Source organism: Acinonyx jubatus, chromosome B4 (assembly GCF_027475565.1).
Source record: "Acinonyx jubatus isolate Ajub_Pintada_27869175 chromosome B4, VMU_Ajub_asm_v1.0, whole genome shotgun sequence".
In the NCBI taxonomy this organism is placed as follows: domain Eukaryota; kingdom Metazoa; phylum Chordata; class Mammalia; order Carnivora; family Felidae; genus Acinonyx; species Acinonyx jubatus.
In genome coordinates, this window is record NC_069387.1 from 4,621,904 (window position 1) to 4,646,922 (window position 25,019).

The following is a 25,019-nucleotide window of genomic DNA, read 5'->3' on the forward strand; positions in this document are numbered from 1 at the left end:
ATTCAAAGATCTTTGGGGTCCCTTTTCTCTGTCTCTCCCCCTCCCTACCCCCTGCCCCTCATTCCTTCCCAGCGGTTTTTTGTAACCCCCTGTGATAATCACATGTACGTAACACAATCCTCTGGTCTAAAAGTACATGCCTGAAAAGACTTTTTTTTTTTTTTTTTTTTTTTTTTTTTTAACCAGCCCGCAGAACAAGGGACCAGCATTGTTTTGAGAGAGATAACGGGCTCTGTTTCCACCATTTCTCCCCGCTGGCCCTGAGAGATACCACGGTGGTTCCCGACAGGAAATCCCCTTGTGCCTCATGGAAAACCCAGAGAAGGAAGTGGAACAGCCCCCTGTGGACGGTTCAGGCTCCTCCCAAAACTGTACAAGCAAAGAAAAGTCCACCAGGCAGGTCTGGGGCCCACGGCCCACAGGCTCTGACCAGCCCCGGCAGGGACACTGGAAGCGTGAGGGAAGGCACGTGCACACCACGGCTCACACCGTGTGTGAGCGGCTCCAACGTGGCCTCGACTCCAACTTGATAAAATCTGCAGAGAAAGAGGCATCACTACGCCCTCGTTTGCAAACAGAAAAACCAGGGCCAAGAGGCTGCCCAAGATCTAACTCAAGGTCAGCACCAAGGTCGGCCTACTCCCTTCCCCGCCACTGCCACCCCACACACCGTCGGCACGAAGGCTCCCCAGATTTATTGCCTGTTCCTTCTAGAACTCAGAAACTGAGCTCTCCGAGGCCACTCGTGACGTCGGCCTGAGTAGCTGGAGTGGGGAAAAGGAGGGAAAACACGGAGGTGGCAGAGTCCGGTCTGTTAAAGGCAGGTCTCCTCTGCCTGGAGGCTCCCAGTCCCTCCCGGGCCTCCTGTCCTGGCCACCAGTGGCACACGCCGACCTGCGAGGGGCACGCAGCCCCACAGTGCAGCTGAGTCCGGTTCCGGAGCTGGGCGCTCGCGGCCGGCACCACCCGGCCCGTCCCAGCCCACCCCTGCCCGGGGAAGGCAAGGACCTGAGGACGCTGATTGCGGCGCCAGCACTTTCCGAAAGCAGGAAGCCCCACCCCTCGCCCCGCCCCGTCTCGCGGGAAACTGGCAGGTGGAGCTGGGCTCCAGACCCCGCCTGGCCCTGCGGTGGGCCCGCATCCCCGCCCTCCGCCCAGGGCCTCCCTTCTCCCAGAGCCACCTCACAGCTCCAGGGCTTTTAAGAGCCTCCAGCCGAAGCCCTTTTTACCAAGGACCCTTGCTTCCCAAAGTGTGTTTTTACCAACCAAACTGAAATTGCTGAGCCGCGGTTCTTTCCTTTTCCGGGTGGATGTGGGGCGCCCCTGGGAACGCGCATGACTGAGCTGCACTGAAGATCCCATGGGAGCCCGTGCGCCCCTCTCTCTACTCCTCTGTGAGTAGCTGACATTGTTTCCCCACCCCCACTCCTGCTGTGACCGGTCAGCCCAAACATGGTGGCCTGAGGGCCAGGGCCGGGAGCTCACTCCGGCCTCTGCCCCACTTCACATGCCCCCCACCCCCACCCCCACCTTGTAATCAAGGTGTCCTTCCGGAGGAGACTGCAGAGGTTGTTAGAGTTCTGGGTAGGGTGGAGGGCACGCTCATTATTTCCAGTGAGACAAGGATCTTCAGACCCCGCGATGGAAACCAGAGAACCGTTCGTTGACGTCAGAAATCTGACAGCATCGTCAGTGTCCATCCAGCAAGCCCCGCAGGATGGACGAGGCCCTCCCGAATGTCTTCCCAGCCTCAGAACCTGCACCAGCACCTCGAGCAAGTGCGGAGCCCGCGTGGCCCTACTCGAGGAGCCTCCGCTTGGGCCCCGAATTGTAGCCCTGAGGCCCCACGGAGCAGGTCTGAGTCTGAGGATGTCCCTCAGGTACTCAGCGAGCTCGGTTCAGGCCTCCCCTGCTCTAGCAAGGGACACCCCCTGCAGCCCGCCGGGGCAAACACCGCGGGGTCTTCTGGATCCTTCTTCCCTGATCTGGTCCCAGCTTGTCTCGACCCGTCGTTGAGAAGGGAGGTGCCCGGAACTGAAAAGGATGGCCGTCTGCATGCTCATCGGTCCTACAGAATGGAACCCAAATGCCAGGCTGACAACAAGGAGCAAGACAGACTCCGGCCATCATGAAGCTCCCGTCCTGGTAGAGGGGTGGGGGATGTGGGGAAATGAACGAGGACAACATCAGACAGTGACGCTCCGCAGAGCGGAAGCAGGTCCGACGACGAGGCATGACCAGAGGCCAGGTGGCCTCTGTGAGGGGCTGACATTCGTGCTGAGATCTGAGTGACGAGAACAGCTGAAGCGAAGTCCCCAGTGCAGCAGCAGACCCCCTTCTCTGCCGCCTTTCGGTAAGCCTCCCCCTGCCCCGCGTCTCTGCCCTGCTGCACCACCCTGGCTCCTTGCTGGGGCAGCTCAGCAGCGTGGGGCCCGCCCGCCATGGTGGCACTGGGAAGGAGGTCATTCTCAAAGAGAAAACTTCCAGAATTTCAATGACCTTCAGCAAAGTGAATGGCGTGGCAGTTCGGGGAGCCCATCCCCCTTCCCGCAGGGAAGCATTCTGGGTGGTGGAGGGCCCTTCTCCAGGGCCTGGGTCTGCTCCCAAGAAGAAAGAGCCGGGATCCAAGAGACAGGCGGAGAAGGGGCCTGGAAGGGGGTGCTGTGCAGTGAACCCAGAGCTCTCCCCTGAGCCCGCAGTGCCCACTGCCCAGTGGTCGGCAAGGCCAGCCAGGTGCTGTGTGGCCCTGCTGAGATGGCCCGTGTTCCCATGGCAGGATCAGTCCCAAGGCCAATGTGGTGACGGCGCCCCCAGTGTCCCTGATGGGCAGTGCTGTGGGGTGGGCACTTACTTGACCACCAACACTGGTGCCTGGAATAATCCTGCTCTGCACGTGTTTGTTGACAGAAGAGGGAGAGGCGGAGGAGGAAGGACTCAGCGAGCCTCTTCCACACCCGTCCCCACAAGAGCGGGCCCCTTGAGTGCTCTCTCCCTCCTCGTGTCCTAGGGCAGGTGGCTGAAGTAGCCTGGAAGTCCCCTTCCCCACACCTGAGCAGCTGGAATGGAGGTAAGACCCTCTGGCGGTGGGGGGGGGGCGGGTTGCACAGGAAGCTACCTCTTGGCCCCCACCGTCCTGGCCGGAGGGCATTCGGAGCTCTCCTCCCTCCATTTCTGGGCCAGGCCATCAGGCACCGGGCAGGCCCCGGGAGCCTTATGAGCCGCACACTCTGCCCTGTTGCCCTCGGAGGCTGAGGCTCTCCGGCTCCCTGCGGTTCTGAGAACTGAACGTGTTTTCCCCATCCGATGTGGCAAGAGGCCACTCGTGTCCAGCGGTAGCCGGCCCTCCGACCGCAACAAGAACAGGGGTAACCCCCTGGGTGGAGTGGACCGGGTGGGGCCCCCCCTGAGAGCCAATGACTTCTCCCTCCTGACCCGCCACCCCCCCCATCAGCTCGGCTCAGCTCATCAAAGCGGCCTCCTCCTCCAGGCCCCTGGCTCCCTGCTCTGCTTCCTCCTGCATCTCGAAAGAACCTTCCCAGAGCACAGATGGGACGGTGCACCTCCTCTGATTTAAAACCTCCCTTTGATCTTCTGGGGAAAAAACGGTGCACTCAGAACGCACAGATGATACTCCTTATCGAAAACAAGCTGTTCCGGGCACCGCTGCCTTAGCAGAGACCGTAACCGACTTGTCCAAGGTCACAGGGCTGGTGACTGCCTCCACTGGGATTTGAAAAGAATTCCAAACTCATGACAGTCGAGGCCAGCTGTCACGGGGCCCCTCCAGCGTCTCCCCTGCCTCCCAGGGAGTGGGGATGCCCCAAAAGGCAGGGCGCGTCCCGCCATCATGCTTTTAGCCTCTGCCAAGAACGCTTTCTCACCTGTTGGAGGTTTCCCCACCTCCAGTACCCAGCACGAAGCCACCCCTCAGCGTCTCATGACCCTGGAATCCATCGACGACACACCTGCCTCCCACTGTCTTTGCATATGGTTGTTTCTGCCCACCTCTCGTCCCCCTCCGAGGGCAGAGGCTGGTGCGACATTTCCCTCCGTGTCCTCACAGACCCGCGATAAGGTGGTGGCTCCAGGATGGGTGTCCCCACCACCACCGCCGTCTCCATCGTGCTGTCACGACCATGAGGCTCTGGACGTGGGAGAGCACGCCTCCCCCCAGAGCACGGACAGCCCCCTCCCCAACATTTGACTTCCCGCTGGGTCAGAGGTCAAGTAGGCAGAAAGGCAGCAGAAAGCCGAGTTGGGGAAGTGCCTGGCACCAGAGTCTCCGGGTGGCAGAGTGGGTCCTGGGGCTGGCAGGTCACCAAGCAGAGCACCATTTGTTCCCAAACAGAGTGACTCAGACCTGATTCGTGCCCCAGCACCTCCCACCGCGGGGACCCGTGACGACCAGTGCCTGCTTCCTGGGATTCCTGTGCACAGGCTGTGCCCGTCTGCCCCGTGGAGCAAAGGAGGGGTTGGGGGTGTGGGCACCTGGAGAGTCATGGTTTCCAGGGGTGCCCTGGGGCAGTGCTCCTTACCCTTGGCTTCTCATTCTTGGCCACACGAGCACCTGGGAGCGCAAAACAGGTGGTCAAGCCTGGGCCCCCGGACCGAGTTGGGGGTCAGAACATCAGGGGACCCACGTATGGCCTTTCTCAGCAGCTCTCTGGTGCTTCAGTCGTGTGACTGAGACAGGAATCACTGGGCTCCAGGTGCGCCTGGATGGCATCTGACTCGATTTTGGCTCGGGTCATGATCTCAGAGTTTGTGAGTTCAAGCCTCAAGTTGGGCTCCACTCTGACATCGTGGAGCCTGCTTGGGATTCTCTCTCTCTCCCTCTCTGTCTCTCTGCCCCTCCCCCATCCCTCTCTCTCGCTGTCTCTCTCTCTGTCTCTCAAACAAATACATTAAAAAAATGAAATAAAATAAAAGGGATCACTGGGTCCCAGCAAAGGGCAGGCGCAGGCTGGAACGGTAGAGGTGAGATAGAAATCAGGCGCCAGTGCCCTGGGCGTGAGGACGGTCTGCAGCGGGGAAGAGGCGAGGGTGCCCCGAGGTGGTAAACAACTGCAGATGGGCAAGAAGGAGCTCGCAGAATGGGGCGCCTGGGCCCTTTCCCGGATACGGTAAAGCCAGAGAGAAGGGCGGGAGGAGCAGGGGAGCTGGCGTGCGGGCTGGGCGGTGGCGGGGAGGCAGGGGCAGGCCTGACTCCGGGGTGCGAGGCTGGGAGAGGCCGGCTCCTCTCCGGCTAGAGGGTCACCGAGCAGTCCCAGTGAGTGAGGGGTATGGCAGCCATACTGTGGACCCTCAAACTCAAAATTGGGACTGGTTTACGGAGGAAATGGGACACGATGTCTTACCTAGATTTTTCCTGAGAATCTGGCCCACGGAGGCCCTGTGCCGGGGTGGCGGAGGGGATGTGCCCTGTGAAGAGCACTGATCTGAAACCCTATAAACTGGTACAATGGCATCGATGTCCCCGTCTGTCCTGTGACTCACAGACCCTGGAAACTCCACATTTCTACACCGAGAGCAGGCGAACTTGCGGCCGTTAGGTTTTAGCGTCCACCCGGCTGGACCGAGGGACACCCAGATAGCTGATGAAACATTCTTTCTGGGTGTGTGTGAGCGGGGTTGATGGGGGGGACTGAGTCCAGCAGGTGGCTCTCCCCAGTGGGGGTGGGGGCACCACCCAGACCATCTAGGACCCAGATGGAGCAAAAAACCACAGGAAGAGTGAATTGGATCTCTGTTCTTGAGCTGGGACACACCTCTTCTCCCCACCTGGGGACATGGGCGTTTCTCGTTCTCGCTTTCAGACTCAGAATTTATACCCGAGCCCCTCGATCCTCAGACCCTAAGACTCAGGCTGAATGACACGGCAGATGGCGGGACTTCCGGGCCGTTTCCTATAATAAATGTCCTCTTACGTATCTCTATGCGTCCCCTTGGTTCTGTTCGTCCGGGGCAGCCTAATACAGGATCATTGGAGTTTTACATCTACGCACACGGTTCTTGTGGTTCGCGGGGGACAGGGCACGAGTGAGGTGTCCTCTCTCTCAGTCACATCTCCAGTCTTTCCTTGTTGAGTAGACGTTGCAGAGATCCCCTCTACTCCTGTGGGCATCTCTCAGGGGTAGAGGTGATGCCTCGTGGGGGAAGGAGCCCACTCGGTCACCCAGCATCTAGTGCGGATGGGGGAAGGGTTTACACTAGATCAGCCAGAGCCCTGGAGTCCTGCGCTCAAGGAGTTGACAATCTGGTGTGAATGTTGATGAGTCTTATATTATTATTTGGGGTTCTGAGGAAGGAGACCAGGCCTCATTCACAAGGCCTCATAATACAAGATGCACCTTGATGGGAATGGTATAAAGAGAGAGAGATTCATTCACTCCAAGGTGTGTATCTGCCTATCTGGAAAGCTTCCTGGAGGAGGAGGCATTTGATAGGGACCTTAAAAGAAAGGCCTGTCAGGAATAGATATAAACTAGGATTTTCAAAAATCCAGGGGCAATTCAGTGGAAAAAAAAAATGTATTATTTAGTATATGGAAATTAAAATATGTTTTGACCAGAAGTTGAATAATTTGTCTGCAATCAATGTACTGATTAGTAAGATCTTGAAGGATTTGAGGGAAACTTTGCTTTACTTCAGATTAGTTTTGTTTTCACCAAAGCTGTCTCTCCCCAGCTGGTTCCAGTAGATTTATTAGCTCAGTTCTGCTCGGCTAAATGTCAGTTTTGTGGATGAATCATGCTTCAGACACCGAGAGCCTGTACCAAATACTGCCTGAAACACACACAAAATATCCTCTTGACGGAGACAGTTAATACATCCGTGAGTTCAAAGAAGTACTAAAGCAACAGCCTATATTGAAATTCTATTAGAAGAGACTTAATTTAATCTACAATCCACAAGATCCTTGACATTGGAGACACGTACAGCTACTTAGCCTCGAAATGGCTCAGTTCTCTTTCCCCCACATGACAGGCCCAACGTACCTAAAGAAAAAGAGGGGGCGGGGGAGGGCACCTGGATGGCTCAGTCGGTCCAGTGTCCGACTTCAGCTCAGGTCATGATCTCATGGTTCACGAGTTCGAGCCCCACGTCCAGCTCTGTGCTGACAGCTGGGAGCCTGGATGCTGCCTCAGATTCTGTGTCTCCCTCTCTGCCCCTCCCCTGCTCACACTCTGTCTCTCTCTCTCTCTCTCAAAAATAAACGTCAAAAGAATTTATTAAAAAAATTTACATATATAAAAAAAACAAGAATAAAAAACAGAGAACTTTCATCTTTATCAGATTGTGGTGTGGTGTTCAGGTGAACTGATAAATAATTTCCCGAGCCAGAACACCGAACAAAGCTAAGACTTTAAACTGGATGAGAGAACCTCCAGAGAAATATTCAAAAAGTCGTCAGTCATCTCAGCCCATATGAATCTCTGCCATCCTCACAGAGTGTTTTTACCAATATTTTTTTTTTTTTTTTTTTTAGTAAATTGGGAAATACCGGCAAGTTGGCCATTTGTGGAACCAGTCTTGGCAAACGGATTTTCACAGAAGTGGCTTTCAGAGAACTGAGTTTCCTGAAGTCACTGAGAACCCTGTGGGCTCTCGGGACGCTTCTTGCCTGCTTCCAGGTCCCCCTGGAGTTCTAGGCTGGGGCGGGGCTGCTGCCTGAACCCCGGGGGTGTAACCGGACCCCACCCTCAAAGATCTTCCAGGAGATCAGCAGTCGACGCTCAAGTTGGTTCTGTGTCAGGTGCAACCGGGAAGTCCCTAAAACCCAGAGTGCCGGCTTCCAGAAGATGCTCCCCCACCCCGTGGGTCCCGGCTGACCCTCTCCGCCAGCCCTCCAGCCCCCAGGGGTCAGTCCTCCTCGGGGCCGCCTGGGTCTCTTCTCCGGTGGAAGAAGTTCTGGGTGGGGGGGTAGGTGAGACACTGCTGGAGGGGCGGCCCCCGGGGCCCTTGAGGTCGGGGCCGCGGTCTGTCCCTCACCGGAGACCTGAAAAGTCCCTTCCTTTCCCAGACCCTCAGACTCCACGCTTGCTCTCCTGGGGCAACACATAAAGAGGGGTGCCCGCTGCTTTGCTCCCGCCTCGTGGTCCCATCGAGCCCTTTTCAGGAGCACCTAGCCCACCAGGGAGCAGCCCCCTCTCCTAGCTCCCGGGGCTGCCCCTCTACGAGCTCCGGTCTTTCGAGGGCCGTGTGCTCTGTGTTCAGTATCGTGCACCGTAGACGTGCAGAGGTCTGGGGAGGGGAAGAGCCAGCATCCCTGGAGCCACAGCCAGTGTGAGAAACACGACAGCACGGGCGCCTGGGGGGCCCCGGCCGTTAAGCGTCCGACTCTCGATTTCGGCTCAGGTCGTGATCTCACAGTTCGTGGGTTCAAGCCCCGCGTCGGGCTCTGTGCTGACAGCTTGGAGCCTGGAGCCCTCTTCGGATTCTGTATCTCCTCTCTTTGCCCCTTTCCCGCTCTTGCTCTGTCTCTCTCTGTCTCTCAAAAATGAATAAATGTTAAAAAAAAGAAAAGAAAAGAGATTTTACACTCCACCTGCACCAGCAGTGGGCTCTCAGACATTTGGGGCCATGGGACAGTGAAATACCAAAATTAATTTGGGGCACTGATAGGACTTTTCATTTGTCAGAGGAAGAACATGAAAAAAACATCCCACAAAACTATCATCTGCCATCACAGTGGCTTTGTGGGAGAAAGGACATTTAACACCGAAAATACAGAAAGAGCATATTCTCAGAATGTTAAAAACTGAATACACTTAAGCTGGTCAAAAAAGGTCTTCATTTCTCTTGTTTCCATACAGAGCCTGGAAACCTTCATCTCGGACCAGCTTGGTATTTAGGAGTCACTAATTTAGAAACTCAGATTTCTGTGACCTATGTGTCTAAGGGGACGGGGACTTTCTGGAAGGAAGCACACCCAGCCTGACCTCGGGGAGAACCTCTGGCTCCCCACCCCTGACCACACCAGGTCTGGCAGCTGTCTTGGCCCCACCTCCTTATCTCCACATCTTTACCTCCAGGAGATCCCAGCTTCCATCATCTTGTTCCCCCCCCCACCCGCCCCTCCCCCGCCTGCCTCAGAACCTGGTGGGGGGGGGGGACCTGAAACTCTTCCCCTGTCTCAGAGCCCCCAGCCCATCGGCCAATTCCCAGCCCCCACCCAGGACCTCCCCTGCTGTGTCTGACACCTGCTGTGTTGGGGGGGTGGTCTGGGCCATACCTGGGGACTTGTTCTGCACACAGGACTGAGAAGAAGGAGGCAGCAGCATGTGAGAGTCACAGGAGACGGCAGTGATCCACTGAAGATGTCAAATGGGGGGAAAAAACAAAGAAAAGCATCATCTGTGCACCAGCCCCTCCCATCCGGTGACCTGGCCCTGCCCCTCCCACTGGGGGACAAGCTGGACAGGCTCTGTCACTCACCCACCACCCATGCTGGAGCGAGGGGCAGGCGGTAAGGGTGGGCGCCTGTATGTTGCAATAACCCCCCAGGTAAGCTGGTACTGACTGCCCCCCCCACCCCCGCCCCCGCCTGAGCCAGAGCCACGGACCTGCTGCAGCTGAGAGAAGATAAAGTCAGTCATCACCAAAAACCAAAGAAAACCTCGTTTCATGGAGGAGAAAGGAGAAGCCCGCCATTGAATGACACCCAGAACGGCGCGGCTGTGTGCAGACAGTGCTGGAAAACATCATGTGCTTCCCGAATCCTGAGTCCCCATGATCCTGACACCCCTGCTGCCCAGCCCCCCGACTTCATTCTTTTTTATTTATTTTATTTTTTAAGTTTATTTATTTTGAGACAGAGAGAGCACAAGTAGGGTAGGGGCAGAGAGAGAGGGGGAGAGAGAATTCCAAGCAGGATCTGGGCTGTCAGCACAGAGCCTGATGTGAGGCTCGAACTCACGAACCGTGAGATCGTGACCTGAGCCGAGATCAAGAGTTGGATGCTTATCCGACTGAGCCACCCAGGCGCCCCACCCAGATTTCATTCTGAGGCCACCCTGGTCCTGTTTCCTCACGTGCAGGGTGCCCTTGAATGAGCCATCTCTGAGGACCAGGACGAGGGAGCCGTGGGAACTCCAAGCTGAGTCGGGCAGCCTCCAGCAGGTCCGGGTGTGAGGACCACACGGCAAGACCACGAAGCCCCGTTCGAATGGGGTTGGGGGACGGCAGAGGAGGACGGCTTCTCACGGGAGAGAGAGATGCCGTCAGCCAGGAAACGCCTTCCGCCCTGAGCCGGGCGCCCCAGGACCTGGCCGTCCACCCCCAGGACGCGGCCGGACCCTGGCCCCACCCCAGGTGCTGCCCCCAACACACAGTGTCCAGCCTGGAGCCTCTGGTCCTGCCCCGTGAGGCCCCTGGAGTGAGGTGGGTCTGATTCCCCCGGTGTCCCCACCTTTGTTTTTTTCACCTGTAAGACCCTTCCTGCATCTCACGTGTAGGACACACACACACACACACACACACACACACACACACACTTCTTTTTTTTCTTTCTTTTTTTTTTTTTTTTATTTGAGCCTACAGAACAGTTGGCTAAATGCAAGGAGTGATGACTTTATGGTTTGTGGTGTAGACAGTGTTTCCGTCCCAGGCTCCGGGCTGCAGCCTCCGGCCTCCGGTCCTGACCCAGAAGCTCAGGCAGACCCTTGAACCAAAGAAACGTGCCTCTTCTGTCCCCTCCCAGCCCTACACGGCCGCCCGCACCTGATGTCCTCCTGGGGCATGCGGGGGAGGCCAAGGCAGACCATCTGGCCCACCCAGGTCTGCTCCCCCACTAGGCCCGAGCGCAGGGCGTAGAGGCGCAGAAGAACCCCAGATGCCACCGCTCGGGGCCTTCGATTTTCCAGTTTCCAACCAGACTCGCAAGCACCGCTCTCGGAGTCCAATTGCTTTTATGTCAGCCACCACATTGCTCTGGGGTCCCTCACCGCAGCCCAGTGAGGCAGGGGGCCTCCCCGTTTCTCTACAGGAGCTGCTCCGAGGTCTCACCGGGCCGACGGGGCGGAACCCAGGCCCTCCCTCCAGTAGGTAATTTCCCACCCCCCACCCAGACTTCCCCTTTACATCTGTGCCACGGAAGCAGGGGCCCCGAGAAGGCAGGAGGACCAGAATCAGGCGGGAGATGGGCCCCGGGCCGGGCCTCACTTCTGAGAGAGGATGCGCACGAACTCCTCGTAGTTCACTTGCCCGTCCTGGTCCACGTCGGCGCCCTGGATCATGGCGTCCAGCTCCTCCTGGGAAGGATTCTCGCCCAGCTTGGCCATGGCCTGCTTGAGCTCGTTGACGCTGATGTGGCCGTCGCCGTCCAGGTCGAAGGCACGGAAGACTTCCCGCATCTCCGCCTCGCTGCCCGAGGACTTCATGATCTCGGCCATCACTGCCAGGAACTCGTCGAAGCTGATGTGGCCGTCGCCATCGGTGTCCACCCGGGCGATGAGCTGCTTCAGCTCGGCTTCCGACGGGTTCTCGCCCAGGGCCTGCATCACGGCACCCAGCTCCTGGACGTCGATCTTTCCATCCCCGTCCTTGTCAAAACTGGTGAAGGCCTCCTTGAACTCGGCCACCTGTTCTTTAGACAGCTGCTCCGCCATGTCACGTACACCTGTCACAGAGCTTCCGAGCCGGCTGCCACTTGGCTCAAAGGGCTCACGTCGGAGACGGGGACCGGCGGTTGGGACGGGAGGCTGTGTCTGTGTGAGGGCAGAGCTCCCGTGGCAGTCTTGCCAAGGGATGGAACCCCCCTCCTTTTCTGCATTTGGAGCAAAGGGAGGAGGAAGGCTCTCCGCCCTCCCCATGTCCTTGGGCGAAATCCTCCTCCCAGGGAGGGACGCACCAGCTGCAAACCAGAAAGGCCGGAATTTGGAGCACAGGGCCCGCCCAGGAAAGCCTGGAGGGAACCAGCATGGGGGCCGTTGGAGGCCAGCCAGCCTCTGCTAGCCCCGATGGCAGACCTGCCACTCTAGAAGCTTCTCACCCGGCTGATTCTCACAGAGACCATGGCTGGGGAGGGAAGGGGAGCCTCCCTCGGTGGACACAGCAGGTCCCGGAGGAGTGGGGGACTGTCTGGCATTTCTATTCTCTTCTTGGAACTGTTGTCAGCTCTGGCCTAACAGGACGCCCTGGTGGAGGCAGATGGGTGGCAGAAGCGAGTGGAATTCTACCAGGGCGGAACCCTGGGCATCATGAAGTTCCCAGGCCACGGAAGATGCGCCTAGCTGCCCGCAGCTTCAAGACAGCAAGAGGCCTGTGTGCGTGCAGAGCGTGATGCATACGTGCCAACTGTCTATCACGTGGTTGTCCCAAGTGTGATTTCGGGGGTGAGGAAAGGTCTTCCTGTTCCCCCCGGAATACCTCTCCTCCGGCCCCGTGATTCCTCTGATCCCATTCCACTGTTAGGTTCAAGCTTCTCTATGAGGACACGGGGGAGGGATGGGGGGTCTGCTCCGTTCACGGGTGTCCCGCCAGAGAGCCTCGCCGTGCAGCACGGGATCCAGAGCGGGCCGGCCCCTGCAGACGCTAGGGACAGAGGGGTGTGGAAAGGGGTGGCCAAGACTGTGAACGTGGCCTAGCTCGAGGGTTTACTAAGGGTCAGCCCTAAGCACAAAACCCAGTCTGGAAACTTCCCCGGTCCACAGTCTCCTCTGTCTTCTGGAAGGATGTCATCTCTGCCCACTGCTCTGAGTAGCAGATTTTAGACCAGCCCTTGGGGACTCTCCCCGGGTCCCTAGCAAGTGACGCCCAAGGCCCTCAAGGGGACATTCGCACCAGAGTCTCCACGGTGTCTTTCTCAAGCAAATGTCCTCTTGGTCCCTATAGACTCCCAGATCCTCCACCCGCCTGTGCCTTTGTGTGTGACCCACCAACTCCTTCCCTCTCCTGAGAAACTGTATACACCCCAGCCGTCTCCGGTTCAGCCCATCAGACAGACTGCGGTGTCTCTCCTCCCCAGAGGGCAGCCAGGCAGATGCGTCCCTGGGCACGGCACAGCGCACCCCGAGCCAGGGACCCAGATGTGGAGAGACACATAAAGGGAAGGTTCCAGTTGTCCAACTTCTTGCATAAAGACGTCTTGAGGGGGGCGCCTGGGCGGCTCCGTCGGTTAAGCGTCCGGCTTCGGCTCAGGTCACGATCTCACGGTCTATGGGTTCGAGCCCCGCGTCGGGCTCTGTGCTGACAGCTCGGAGCCTGGAACTTGCTTTGGATTCTGCGTCTCCCTCTCTCTCTGCGTCCCCCGCTCATGCTCTGTCCCTCTCTCTCAAAAAGAAATAAACATTATAAAGACGTCTTGAGGAAGAATTGCTGTTTCATCTTCGTGCTGGAATAGTACAGAGACCTCAATAAATATTGAGCAATCAGTTTCTCAGTGAAACCCACAACCAGTATTGGGTGGAGAATGTGGTCCCCCTGGGGCACTGGCACAGGAAGCTACCACATGGTCCGAAGTGACAAGGGATGGGTGGGGCTCCTGACAACAAGGATATCCTTTTAAGAATATTTGAAGATATAAATCTATAGTTGACATTTTATTTTCTTCTTACCTGATTAGCAGAGCTTGTGATTAAAAGTCCAAGATGGTTAACATTTTCTTATTTCGCACTTGGTATTAAATGCTGCGTCGTAACGAGGGAGGAGCTTTTCAGACGCTATCAGGAGATGAAGCTCTTGGTTCTGGCTCCCTTGCTGATTTGGGAACTTAACTTGGGTCTCGGTATCTACATCTACAAGATAGGATAATACGTCCACCGTCTATGACCGGGGCGCTTAAGATCAAAGATCAAAGTATCTTTGATCATCAGGAAGTGTAATTATTCTATGATGAACCTCATCTTCGGTAGCAAGCTGGTTTGTGTTTGATGTGAACCGACACGCAAGGAAAGGAGGACCTCTCTCTCAATTTTGTCGTTACACCCTTCTGATAGCACTGATAAACTCGTCTGCCGGGAGGGTAGAGTCACATCACACAGTCCCACATTCTGACATTAGTCAGCTTTTGGACATCAGCCTTCACCACACAGCTCTACACAGTGCAGACAGACGCTTGTATTTAGAAAGACCATCTAGCGAGTGACCTCATGGGACCGGAAGGTGATAATTATTCGTTGTCGCTCACTGCGCCCATGCACAGATGGAGTCTCAGGTGATAGAGTCCAATGCCCAAGGCCACCCAGAAATTGAGGAGAGAGCCACCCTTCTGGTAAGTCCCTCCCCACCCTTGGCCTGCCATTTTGGACCCTGCTTCCTCTCTAACACGGTGTCTTCTCTTCTTGAGAAAGAATCCATATGGAAGTCACTCCTTTACCCCTTCCCCGCGGCCCCTGCCTAAGCAGGTGAGCGGTCGGTCAGCCTCATGGGACCAGCATCAGGGATCGCTGCTTCCCAGTGACCAACTCCACAGACTGTCTGACAGCTGAACTCAGTGCTGGGTAAAGGGGGGGAATACGGCACGTGTCGCCAAAGCCTCATCCAGCTTGGTCCAGCTCCTTTCTTCCTCCAGATCCCGGCCCGGCTCTTTGGAAGGAGCAAGAAGGAACTAGAGATGCCTCACGTCCATGGGTGTCTCCCTACGGGGCTGCACCTCTTGCCGGGTTCCCAGTGTGATGGGACGAGGGCGTCCATCCGGGAATGAGCCTGAGGCTGGGAGACTGGCACCTGCTGGACGCCCCACCACGGAGCCCTGGGGCACATAAGAAGTGTGCACAGGAAGACAAGTGAGAAGACTTCCACGTTAGCCCGTGTGGCGTCCCATTCCCCGCCGTCCCCACCCCTACTGGGTGTGAGGGAGACAAGAGAGGCTGCCTGCCTGAGTGGAGGACCTACGTCTGCTGAGAAGGAGCCCCTGGGAACAAGCGCAACAGAGAGGCGGAGAGGACGTGGTCCGTCAGCACAGAGACCCAGGGGTTCCCGGACAAAACCTCAGGCCCGTGGCCGTTGCCGGTTGGAGGTCAGCTCTCTCACCCAGACTCATTCCCTCTCCTGCCCCTCTCAGTTTACCTCCTGGCCCTGCTGCCGGGGATGTTGGGACTTCTCCCAGTGACGGTGGCTGAGGTTCTGGAGTCCCCAAGGGCGTCCCTATGGGCAACAGGCCCCCGCGGCCCAGGGGAGGGGGATCCCCCTCTGGGGGGACACCCCTCTGTGAGGGGGTGTGTGTGTGTATGAGTGTGGGTGTTGGGCACAGGGGTGTGGGCTGGCTGTCCTCCTTCCAGGCCTTCAGACCGATGGCTGCAGCCAGCCTGGCTACCCCAGGGACAGAACACACTCTGTGGGCTCTGTGGGCCGGGTCTGGTGACAAACGAGTAAGACCGGTTTAGCACCTGGCTCCTCTGACTTGCCGGAACCCACGTGTCCCTCCCCCGCTTAGCACCCCCACACCCTGCCTGCCACTCCTGCGTGGGGATCACCCTGTGCCCACGTGAGCACATCTGCACATGTTGCTGCCGGAGCCCGCCCTCCATCGGGCCACTGTGAGCCACGTGCTGCCTTCACCGAATGTGCCCCCCCCCCCCACCAAGTCCCTGCTGTGTCCCCAACCCTAAACACAAGTCACATTCCCCCACGGAGCAGCGCAGCGGGTGGTTCCATCCCTGGCCTTGGAACCAGGAAGCTGTGGGGTGTGTCCAGTCACAGGTGGTGCAGCCTGGGGCAGGTGACTTCACCGCAGAGGGGATAACGCACACCTGCCTTATCAGGGCTGAGAGTGCGGGCCATTGCTGTCACCCCCTCCCCCGTGGGCCCAGAGCCAGCCCTCCGCCTGGGGCAGCTTCGGGCTCGTTTTCCTCCGGGCACCTTCTCGCAGGTCCAAGGACAAACGTCCCTGAAGCGGAGCGGGTGGCTATTCTAAGTTCTCAGAAGGTCTCGGGCCGAGTCAAACACCTGACCCCACTGATGCTGGGGACCGCGTCTCCTCTTGCTCCCTGCTTCCGCTCCTAGCGCCGCAGAGCAGGTGCTCCAGGCGTCGAGTGAACTTCCATTGGACAGGAAAATGGTCATATGTTGAAGGCGCAGAAGTTGGAGATCATCTTTGCGGTTTAGATCCTTGTCCGAGCAAAGCTGTAATTCTTGGGCCACCAACGTGTCACATGGAAAAGGGCAGAGGCCCTGCTGTCATGGGATTGTGTTAAAAAAGCAGGGTCTGGGGCGCCTGGGTGGCTCAGTCAGTTGAGCATCTGGCTTCAACGTAGGTCATGGTCTCGCAGTTCGTGGGTTCGAGCCCAGCGTCGGGCTCTGTGCTGACGGCTCAGAGCCTAGAGCCCGCTTTGGATTCTGTGTCTCCCTCTCTCTCTGCCCCTCCCCAGCTTGTGGTTCTGTCCCTGTCTCTCAAAAATTTATTGTTAAAAAAAAATTGGGGGGGTGCCTGGGTGGCTCAGGTGGTTGAGCACCTGACTTCAGCTTCAGGCATGATCTCACGGTTCGTGAGTTCAAGTCCCGTGTCGGGCTCTGTGCTGACGGCTCAGAGCCTGGAGCCCGCTTTGGATTCTGGGTCTTCCTCTCTCTGTCCCTCCCCTGCTCACACTCTGTCTCTCTCTCTCAAAAATAAATAAACATTAAAAAAAAAAAAAGAGCAGGGTCTGTGTCTGCCCTGCGTTCAACACAGCGACCTGGCAGGGGCTGTGGGTAGTCGGTGCCCACAGTTTGCCTAGACTTGCCGGGCACCTGGCAAGGGCCGTCGTTCCCACTCGTCTTGGTCAACGACACACCCGGGAGCTTGGCAGGACGCACATCTCTCTCCATGCGCTGTCCGCACACGTATGCAGCCCCAGTGACAATGGCACTCTAGCTACCCAGCACTTTCTGCAAGAAGGGCTTTGAGTACGGTATGTTTCCGGAGTCCTGAAATGGAGGCCTTCAAACACCGAGCGTTTTAACTGTGGTGGGAACCTTTCCAAGGTGAGTCACAGGTTGTATTTCCCATCGCTCCGAACAGGGGAGGAGGACCGTGCTTCCCATAGTTAGAGATGGTCTTGTCATCGTGTGCCACTGCCCACAGGGACGTGAGCAGGTGCGTGGGCCAGGCGCTAGTTTGTCTGGACTTGCTGTAATTCCTCTGGCTGGCCAGTCCCACCTCCTGTCTGTAGTCAACTGTTATATTTCCGTGGGTCCCAGGCTTCGTTTCACAGCGATTACTGACATAACTTAAGGCAGAGCCAAAGTTTGCCAGGGGGAAAAAAAAAAGTTAACCAAACTTGTAAAGCAGCAACTTTAATTTATTAATTAATTAATTTTGAATTTTTTTTTAGTTTATTCACTCATTCACGTAGAGACACAAAGAACGGGGGAGGGGGGAGGGAGGGAGAGAGAGAGAGAGAGGGAGAACCCCAAGCAGGCTCTATGCTGTCAGCGCACAGCCCGACGCAGGGCCCCAACTCGCCCACCGTGAGATCATGGCCTGAGCCGAAGTCGGACCCTCAGCCGACTGAGCCATCCAGACGCCCCTAGCAACTTTAATTTAAAACCGGTAATAAATCAATTGCTCTGAGGGGGCGCCCGGTGCTTCTACTGTATCTCTGACCTCAGGGCGAAATCCCAAAGCGTCAGGACCGCCGTGGCCTCAAGAGCAGCTCAGAGCAGGTGCTCGTTTCCACGTGGGCACAGCTGCCTCACCCCCTCCCCTCTGACCTCTGCTCGGGGCACTGCTGTTCTCCCCATCTGGCAAGAAGTCGGGGAGGGAGCAGACCAGAGGAGTGACTGGGGCACACCCACGCGTCCCGATGCGCTGCTCAGAAAGGGTGAGTTAGGTCACAGTGCTCCCAAAGCAGTGGCCACGGGATCCCGTCCCTAGCGGCAAGACTGAGGCCTGTGGCCTGCAGCCCCCAGCGCCCCCGCCACCCAGGAAGAAGGACCTTTTCTGTTTGCGACAGTTGGATGGCTCCGGCCGCCAGGGGAGAGAGAAAGGAGCTGGGCCGGGAGGTCGGGCACTAGGTCCCGGGAAAGATGGCTGCAAGGCCTCACGGGACGTGTCTCGGTGGCCCTGTGGCCGGCCCGCCGGGCCCGAGAAGCAGCTGCCACTGTCTGAGCTTCAGGGTTGTCTGCTGTGAGAGGAGTGAATGAGGCCTGACCCTCAGGCCTCGCAGGCCGGTCCACGGGGCTGCTGGGCACTGTGTGCTGCGCACACAGGTGAGCGGTCAGCCCCTCCTACCCTGCCCTTCCTCCCCAGGAGCTGACACGCCTGGGCCAGCCGACCACCCGCAGGTGAATCACGCGGAGGCCTTCGTGTTTGCGACCTCCCGATCCGGGGCCTGACCCAGGAGGCTGTTTTTGACACAGAAGGTGTGAGGAAGAGGCTAGTGATTCTTGGATGTGACCGGGGACCAGGGGCGAGAGAAACCTCTGTGGTCCCAGCAGACAGGACCCAGGGCACTGTCAGTGGCTGCAGGACCGCGGTCCTAAGGAAACTGAGGATGGGGACTCCGTCTCCTCTGTGCCTGTCCTGGGAGCACTGACGTGGCAGAGACGGAGGGCGGTGGCTTACGCCGGGTCAGAGCGGGGTGAAGTGGCCTTCTGTGTGCCCAGCGCCGCGCTAAGGGCTGCGATGGGTGACGTCATCCTGTCCTCACTCAACAGTGTATTCCCATCTTACAGATGCAGCAAGGGAGGCTTAGAGAAGGCGCGGAACTCGTTCGCGGAGGAGCCACTGGGCTCCCAGTGTCTGCGGACTTCAGCTGTCCTTCCCACGCCACCGAGGACCGCCGCACGCAGCTCAGGCAAGTCGCGGAGCCGGGGACAGCTGGCCGCCCCCTGGGGGGAGAAGGGCAGGAACGCAGGTGAGGCCACGAATGCACCAGAAGGAGGTGGCGCTTCGGCGGGTGCCCCGCCCCTCAGCACGGCCTGGCTTCACAGCACATGGGCCCGGGTGGGGTCAGTTTCGCATTTTAAGTTGGATAACTTGGCAAATGTGCTTGGGGCGAAGACGGTCCTCGTGAAACCCTTGGAAACGGTTTCTCGAGGAGCCATCATTCGCGGTAAGCCCGCGGCATCACCTCCACTAGCCTGTATTTGCGCAGGTCCGCCATTATCCTCCTATCTTCTGGAACATTCTGGGACAAGCTGCCATGATTCTCACTCGACTTTCTCTCTCCCTCGGTAACCTCATCTCCAGCTACACCCATCCCTTCGCTGGGGCTTTAACTCCCCTACTTTTAGTCCAGTCTTCATCTGTGGTTGTTTTCTTTTCTTTTCTTTTTTCTTTTCTTTTCTTTTCTTTTCTCTTCTTTCTTTTCTTTTTTTTTTTTTTTTTTGAGAAAGAGAACAAGTGGGGGAGGGGCAGAGGGACAGAGAAACGGGGAGGGAGAGAATCCCAAGTAGGCTCCAAACTCACTTGGGGATTGAACTCATGAACCTCAAGATCATGACCTGAGCCGAAATCAAGAGCCAGATGCTCACCTGACTGAGCCACCCAGGTACCCCCTCGTCTGTGGTTTTTAATGTCCCTGCTCCTCATTAAACATGGGGAAACAATGATTTGTTTTTTAAAGATCTCTAGACTTTAACTCCTTCCCTAAGAGCTTTCTTCACATTTTTAAAAGCATATCTGACTTGGGTGGCTCAGTCAGTTGGGCGTCCCACTTTGGCTCAGGTCATGATCTCACGGTTCGTGGGTTTGAGCCCTGCGTCGGGCTCTGTGCTGACAGCTCAGAGCCTGGAACCTGCTTTGGATTCTGTGTCTGCCTCTCTCTCTCTGCCCCTCCCATGCTCACGCTCTGTCTCTCTCTCTCTCAGAAATAAACATTAATAATTAAAAAAAAAGCATATCTGACTAGTTTCTAGCATCTTGAAAAGAGGGCACAGCTTTCTCTCCACCCCTGCTCACCCCTCTTACTAAGTAAGGTGTTAGTAACTTTCTATTTTCTCACTAGAGCCCTCCTCATGCTCCCCCTGCCCCTCCCAGCACGTGAGCTGCATTCTTCAGCCTGACTAGTCCTGTGCGCCATCAGAGAGAGCAGAAGCTTTGCTTCTACATGTTACTCTCTTTTTTCTGGTGCATAAATGCTGCCATTTATACTGGCTCATTTCCCTTCCTTGCATGTGTTCCAGGCTGTTATTTCCAGTGAAATAAGCTTCTTGTGCAACTGAGGTGTTCTAAACCAGTTCTAAATATTTGGGTGTGTGGTCATTTTTGTGTGTTTGTTTCCTCAAGCTACGTTGCATTTTCCCGATGATGCATTTGAAATTTCTTCCTCCAGTTATGATAGATAGATGGATAGACAAACAGATAATAGATGATGGGTAGATGATAGATAGATGGATAGATGCCATAATTTTTCACTTCCCATCCCACCTTGGAAAAGTGTTGCGGTGGGCGGGGCTCAGCACGCAGAGCCCCGCCCAGCCCTGCACGTCTTGAATGTTCCATCTCCCTTCCTGTATGGAAGCGGCACCCGCCCAGCGCCCCCCTCGCGGGCCCTCCACCCTGTCAAGTCTGGGGGTCGGATGCTGCTCACACCCTGACTCTGCAGGGAGTCCAAGCTGCCGTTCCAGGCTCCGGGAGGCAGAGGAGGACCGGCTTCCTGGTGCCACCTGGTCTCACAGAGACGGTGTAAATGCTGATCTCCGCCCGTGTCTTCGCAAACATAGCCGTTCCCCTTTCCCCTCATCTGCCGAGACCTCAGAGCGGGCACGAAGCCGAAGGAAGTGTAGGGCTCGGGGGAGGTGGGGGTGGGAGGTCGGGCCCATGGGGCAGACCTGATGCTGGGCTCACCCCCCACCCCTGTATCGGGCCTCTCGTGCCGCCTCCTTTTCCTTTATCCATTGAGTTCCACTCCAGCTGAGCCACCCACGGAGGAAAATCTCCAGACTGAGCTCCCCTAATCCTTCCTTCCCCCGCTGACTGCAGGGGACTTCGCCCTGGAGCTTCCCACTGAGGTCCCTTGGGTCACACCATATCTGCACCCTCCACCCCTTCCTCCTCCTTTCCTCAGTCGCCCCTTCTCCGAGTCCCCAAATCTGGCCTCTTCCAGGAAGGCAACGCTTGGTCCTGGGTGAGGTTTTTTTTTGGTCACCTCTGTGTTCCTTTAAAGACGAGGTCAGGAGCGGTCTCTTCTCTTCCTCCGACAGACAGAATCGCCACCGGGGTCGACATCAGTGGCGCTGAGTCAGGACTGGACCTCGAGGCTCTTGGGTTCGCTCTGAGACGCTTGACCCCCGTGGTCGGTGACCCCAGAGTCGCGAGCCCCCCTGCCCTGTCCTCCCTGCCCACGGGACCAGGCCTTCCCGGGAAACCTGCGCTCTGGTCAAAGCCGCCTTGGTCAAAGCCTTCCTCGTCCGTTCAGAAGTTTCTCCAGTGCCCATTCTGTGCTGGGGCTACGCTGGAATCCCAGAGTCTCCAGTGAACAAAACGCTCTCTCTGCCTTCGAGGCACTTGAGGCTGACCAGAGAGTCCCTTAGTAACTGGCAGTGCCCCTCGGGCCCCGGTCCTCGAAGCATGAAGAGCCAGGAGACCACCCCCCACGCCCCCACCCCCACCGAGGCCCATATCTTGTGGTTCACTAAGTAGTGAACCAGATCCTTCAGTCTGATGAGTTATAACGTCCTTGTCCGGAAACGAAGGGGTTTAGATGGGAGGGTAACTTTCACAATCTCATTAGCAGGGGAAGCCCCTTTTCACATGAAATCTTACTTGGATGGTGAATAACAGTTAACCTTTATTAAGCTCTTACTGTCCCAGCCACCCTTCGGAACCCCCTTGTGTAGGAATCTGTAGTGCCCTGTGCTACGGCTGTGCTTCAACAAGCAAGTTTAAAACCGTTGGGTTGGGGCACCTGGGTGGCTCGGTCGGTTAAGCATCTGACTTCGGCTCAGGTGATGATCTCACAGTCCGTGAGTTCAAGCCCCGCGTCGGGCTCTGTGCTGACAGCTCAGAGCCTGGAGCCTGTTTCAGATTCTGTGTCTCCCTCTCTATGACCCTCCCCCGTTCATGCTCTGTCTCTCCCTGTCTCAAAAATAAATAAAAAATTAAAAAAATAAGAAAAAAAAAAAACCATTGGGTGACAGGACACCTGGGCCGCTCAGTCAGTGAAGCATCTGACTCGGTCACAATCTCACGGTCCGTGGGTTCGAGTCCCACGCTGGGCTCTGTGCTGACAGCTCTGAGCCTGGAGCCTGCTTCGGATTCTGTGTCTCCCTCTCTCTCTGCCCCTCCCCTGCTCTCTCGCTCTCTCTCTCTCTCAAAAATAAATAAACATTAAAAAAAAAAAAAGCGACAACACTGGGGGAATGACTTCCAAAGGGAGTTGTGCACTTTGCTAAAGCACTTTGCCTCCTTCGAATCACCTCCCCAGGTACAGAGCCCATGCCCCAAACACTCCTGCTTCCTCCACTCGACACGTGCTCCCCGGCAGGCACACATGTGCTCACGTGGACACTTGAGCCCCACGCACACACAAGCGCGCACACATGCTTTCTGGACTGAATGAAAGGTTTTCATCACAATCGTAAACTTCAAAGGCTTGGAACTTGGAAGAAACACTCTTCCTGCTTCTTAGTGAGTTCCAGACCCCTCGGGGAAGTGCGTGGTTCTCTTGAAGGTAATTACCACACCCTTGTGCTTGGGTGGGGGGCGGGGGGAACGCTTAAACCCGCTTAGCCAATTATCAAACGTAGCCGGGTATCAGAAGATTTGTTGAATGTAGTTCTAGCCCCTCAGCAACATTACCTCATTTAATGTTTACTGTTGGTCATTTTTTTTTCAAACATCAAATATCAAAAAAGTAAAAACAACAACAACAAAAAGAAAAAAACATCAAATATCAGATTTGAAAGGCCGGTGAGTCATACAAAGGAGCCCTTCCAGAACCAACACACTTTCCTCCCTGCTCTGCTCTCCTCTACCCTGCCTTCCCCAAGGCCAGTCCAGGACGCTTCACCTGCCCCGAAGTTCGTGGTAGGAGCAACCAGTGAGCTTGGTGAGTTACCTGGAGAAAGTCACCAATCCTGGCAGGTGTTTTAAAAAAAAAATCAACCTTGGGGTGCCTGGGTGGCTTAGTTGGTTAATTTTCTGACTTCGGCTCCGGTCATGACCTCACAGCTCGTGGTTTCGAGCCCCACGTCGGGCTCTGTGCTGACAGCTCGGAGCCTGGAGCCTGCTTTGGATTCTGTGTCTCCCTCTCTCTCTGCCCCTCCCCCGCTTGCATTCTGTCTCTCTCTCTCTCTCTGTCTGAAAAATAAACATTAAAAAAAATCATCCTTCTTGCAGGAAAACAGGAAGTTCGAGAAGACATCTTAACTTGCCTGGTTGCTTTTATTGTGGGATTTAGGACTAATTTGCTTTCATTTGGGGTGATCATTTAATACTGATTTAATCAAAGTGGCTGTCAGTATACAGGGCACTTTGTGTCCGTCCTGCTGCCTCTTGGACCGAGTGAGAGGTGCTCAGCGACACCGGAGGCACTGGCCTCAGCAGGTGAGCTGCTAAGGAGCTCGACGGTACCTAAACAGGTGGCCTTGGTGCAGGGTGGGGCACCCGTGGAGGCTGACCTCAGGCGGGCTGCCTGGTAAAAGCAGTGGGAGTGGACATGAGGACCCGTTGACCCAAGGGGATCCAGGAAACTCTCAAAACAGTCTGATTGTTTGTTTCCTCTGCAGTGGACTTCATTCTGCAGGTGAGGCCTCAAATCATAAAAGTGAGCACTCCTGCACTTTATGACCCAGCAGAAGGCCATGCATGGTGTCTCATGAGCTCTGGGAAATGCGTTCTCACATCGTGCACAAGCCTCCTAAACATGATGTCACCGGTTACTTATCAGATTTCTCAATTAAACAACTCACGCTCTGATCCAGAACCGCCTTCTCTTCCCTGAACTCAAACTCCAGCCCAGCCTAGCCCAGGACAGCCCTGGTCATAAAGACTGACCAAAAGTCACTCCAAGAGTGACTTCAGGTTCATGCCCTGAATCTGGAAGCCATCCAGTTTGTCGTATTTTGTTATAGCGACCCAAACACATTACGACAACGTGTTTATATTCATACTGGAGGGCCGGAGGTAGACGAGCAAGGGTTAGGACTGTTAATCAAGAGAGAGAGAGAGAACTCTCATGGCCACACTCAGCCTCACCCATTCTCGAAGGGCACAGAGGTATGACTGGTTGACGAGACTGGGGAATCCTAATCTATATCTTCATAGCACCCAGCAAGAGAGGCATATCCACGAGGGTGCTGCATGAATTCTTTTTAACAAAAACTATTATAGTGCCAATCCAGAGAGAAGAGAAATACCTTGGGTTATCTACTCTTCAGAGGAAGTTGCTGCAGCAGGCAGTCCCTTGGATGTGTGTCTAGTGAGGTCATCATTAACACCATATTCTGTAAGGTCCACACTGTCCCTGCCAAGATTCCAGCGTCCTCAGTACCTCTTACCTCCAGCCCAGGGAGTCCTACACTCAGTTCAGACATGGTTCTCAATACTCCACCATTGTGGGCCTCCAAGTGTGTTCCAAGGACCCGTGGGAGGGGAGGGTGTCCCCAGTACCCTTTCTGAGGGTCTGGGAGGCCAAACTATTCTCCTAATAATACCAAGACATTATCTGCTGTGTTCATTGTGTTGACATCTTGCACTGGGGCCAAAGCAGTGGAGGGTAAAATCCCTAGCCCTTTAGCATGAATCAAGGCTCCTGTATTAGCAATCATCATACACTTCACTGAACTGAAAAAACAAAGAGCCAGTTTCACTTAAGAATGTTCTTGGAGAAGTAGTGACATTATTATTTTATTAAGTTTCAACCCTTGTAGGCACATCTTTAATATGCTGCTAAACACTGACATACAGCATTTGCCATAAGAAAGGTGCCCTTGTGAGCCCATGTGTAATGGGGAAGCTTTTGTCATGGACCACCATCTTTATTGGAAAGAACAGCTGATATGACACCATATGGTTGCTCCAGACTTGGTATTTGGCAGACATTTTTTTTCAAAAATGGATGAAGTGAGCTTGTCACTTTAAGAAAAACAATCGATAGTCTTTGTTGTCAATGATAAAATTTGAGCTTTCAAATAAAAATTAGAATTTTGGAAAT

At 55.9% G+C, this 25,019-nt stretch overlaps 1 protein-coding gene and 2 long non-coding RNA genes across 3 annotated transcripts; 2 read left to right on the forward strand and 1 right to left on the reverse strand.

Annotated features, from left to right (window-relative positions):
• The first annotated feature begins 1,823 nt into the window (after nt 1-1,823).
• LOC113603570 (uncharacterized) lies at nt 1,824-4,719 on the forward strand. Its single transcript, XR_003425168.2, has 3 exons — nt 1,824-2,353; nt 2,908-3,067; nt 3,488-4,719. It is a non-coding gene; the product is annotated as an uncharacterized LOC113603570 (long non-coding RNA).
• Nucleotides 4,720-10,515: 5,796 nt separating this feature from the next.
• LOC106988135 (calmodulin-like) lies at nt 10,516-11,780 on the reverse strand. Its single transcript, XM_027073327.2, has one exon. The coding sequence runs from the start codon at nt 11,607-11,609 to the stop codon at nt 11,160-11,162; it is 450 nt and encodes a 149-aa protein (XP_026929128.2). The 5' UTR covers nt 11,610-11,780; the 3' UTR covers nt 10,516-11,159.
• Nucleotides 11,781-13,919: 2,139 nt separating this feature from the next.
• LOC128316269 (uncharacterized) lies at nt 13,920-21,988 on the forward strand. The gene is made up of 3 exons (XR_008299878.1): nt 13,920-14,212; nt 18,595-18,720; nt 21,071-21,988. It is a non-coding gene; the product is annotated as an uncharacterized LOC128316269 (long non-coding RNA).
• Nucleotides 21,989-25,019: the final 3,031 nt, after the last annotated feature.

Bases quoted from the DNA above. Each gene is read 5' to 3' on its own strand.
- LOC106988135 (XM_027073327.2), bottom strand. From the start codon at position 11,609: ATGGCGGAGCAGCTGTCTAAAGAACAGGTGGCCGAGTTCAAGGAGGCC.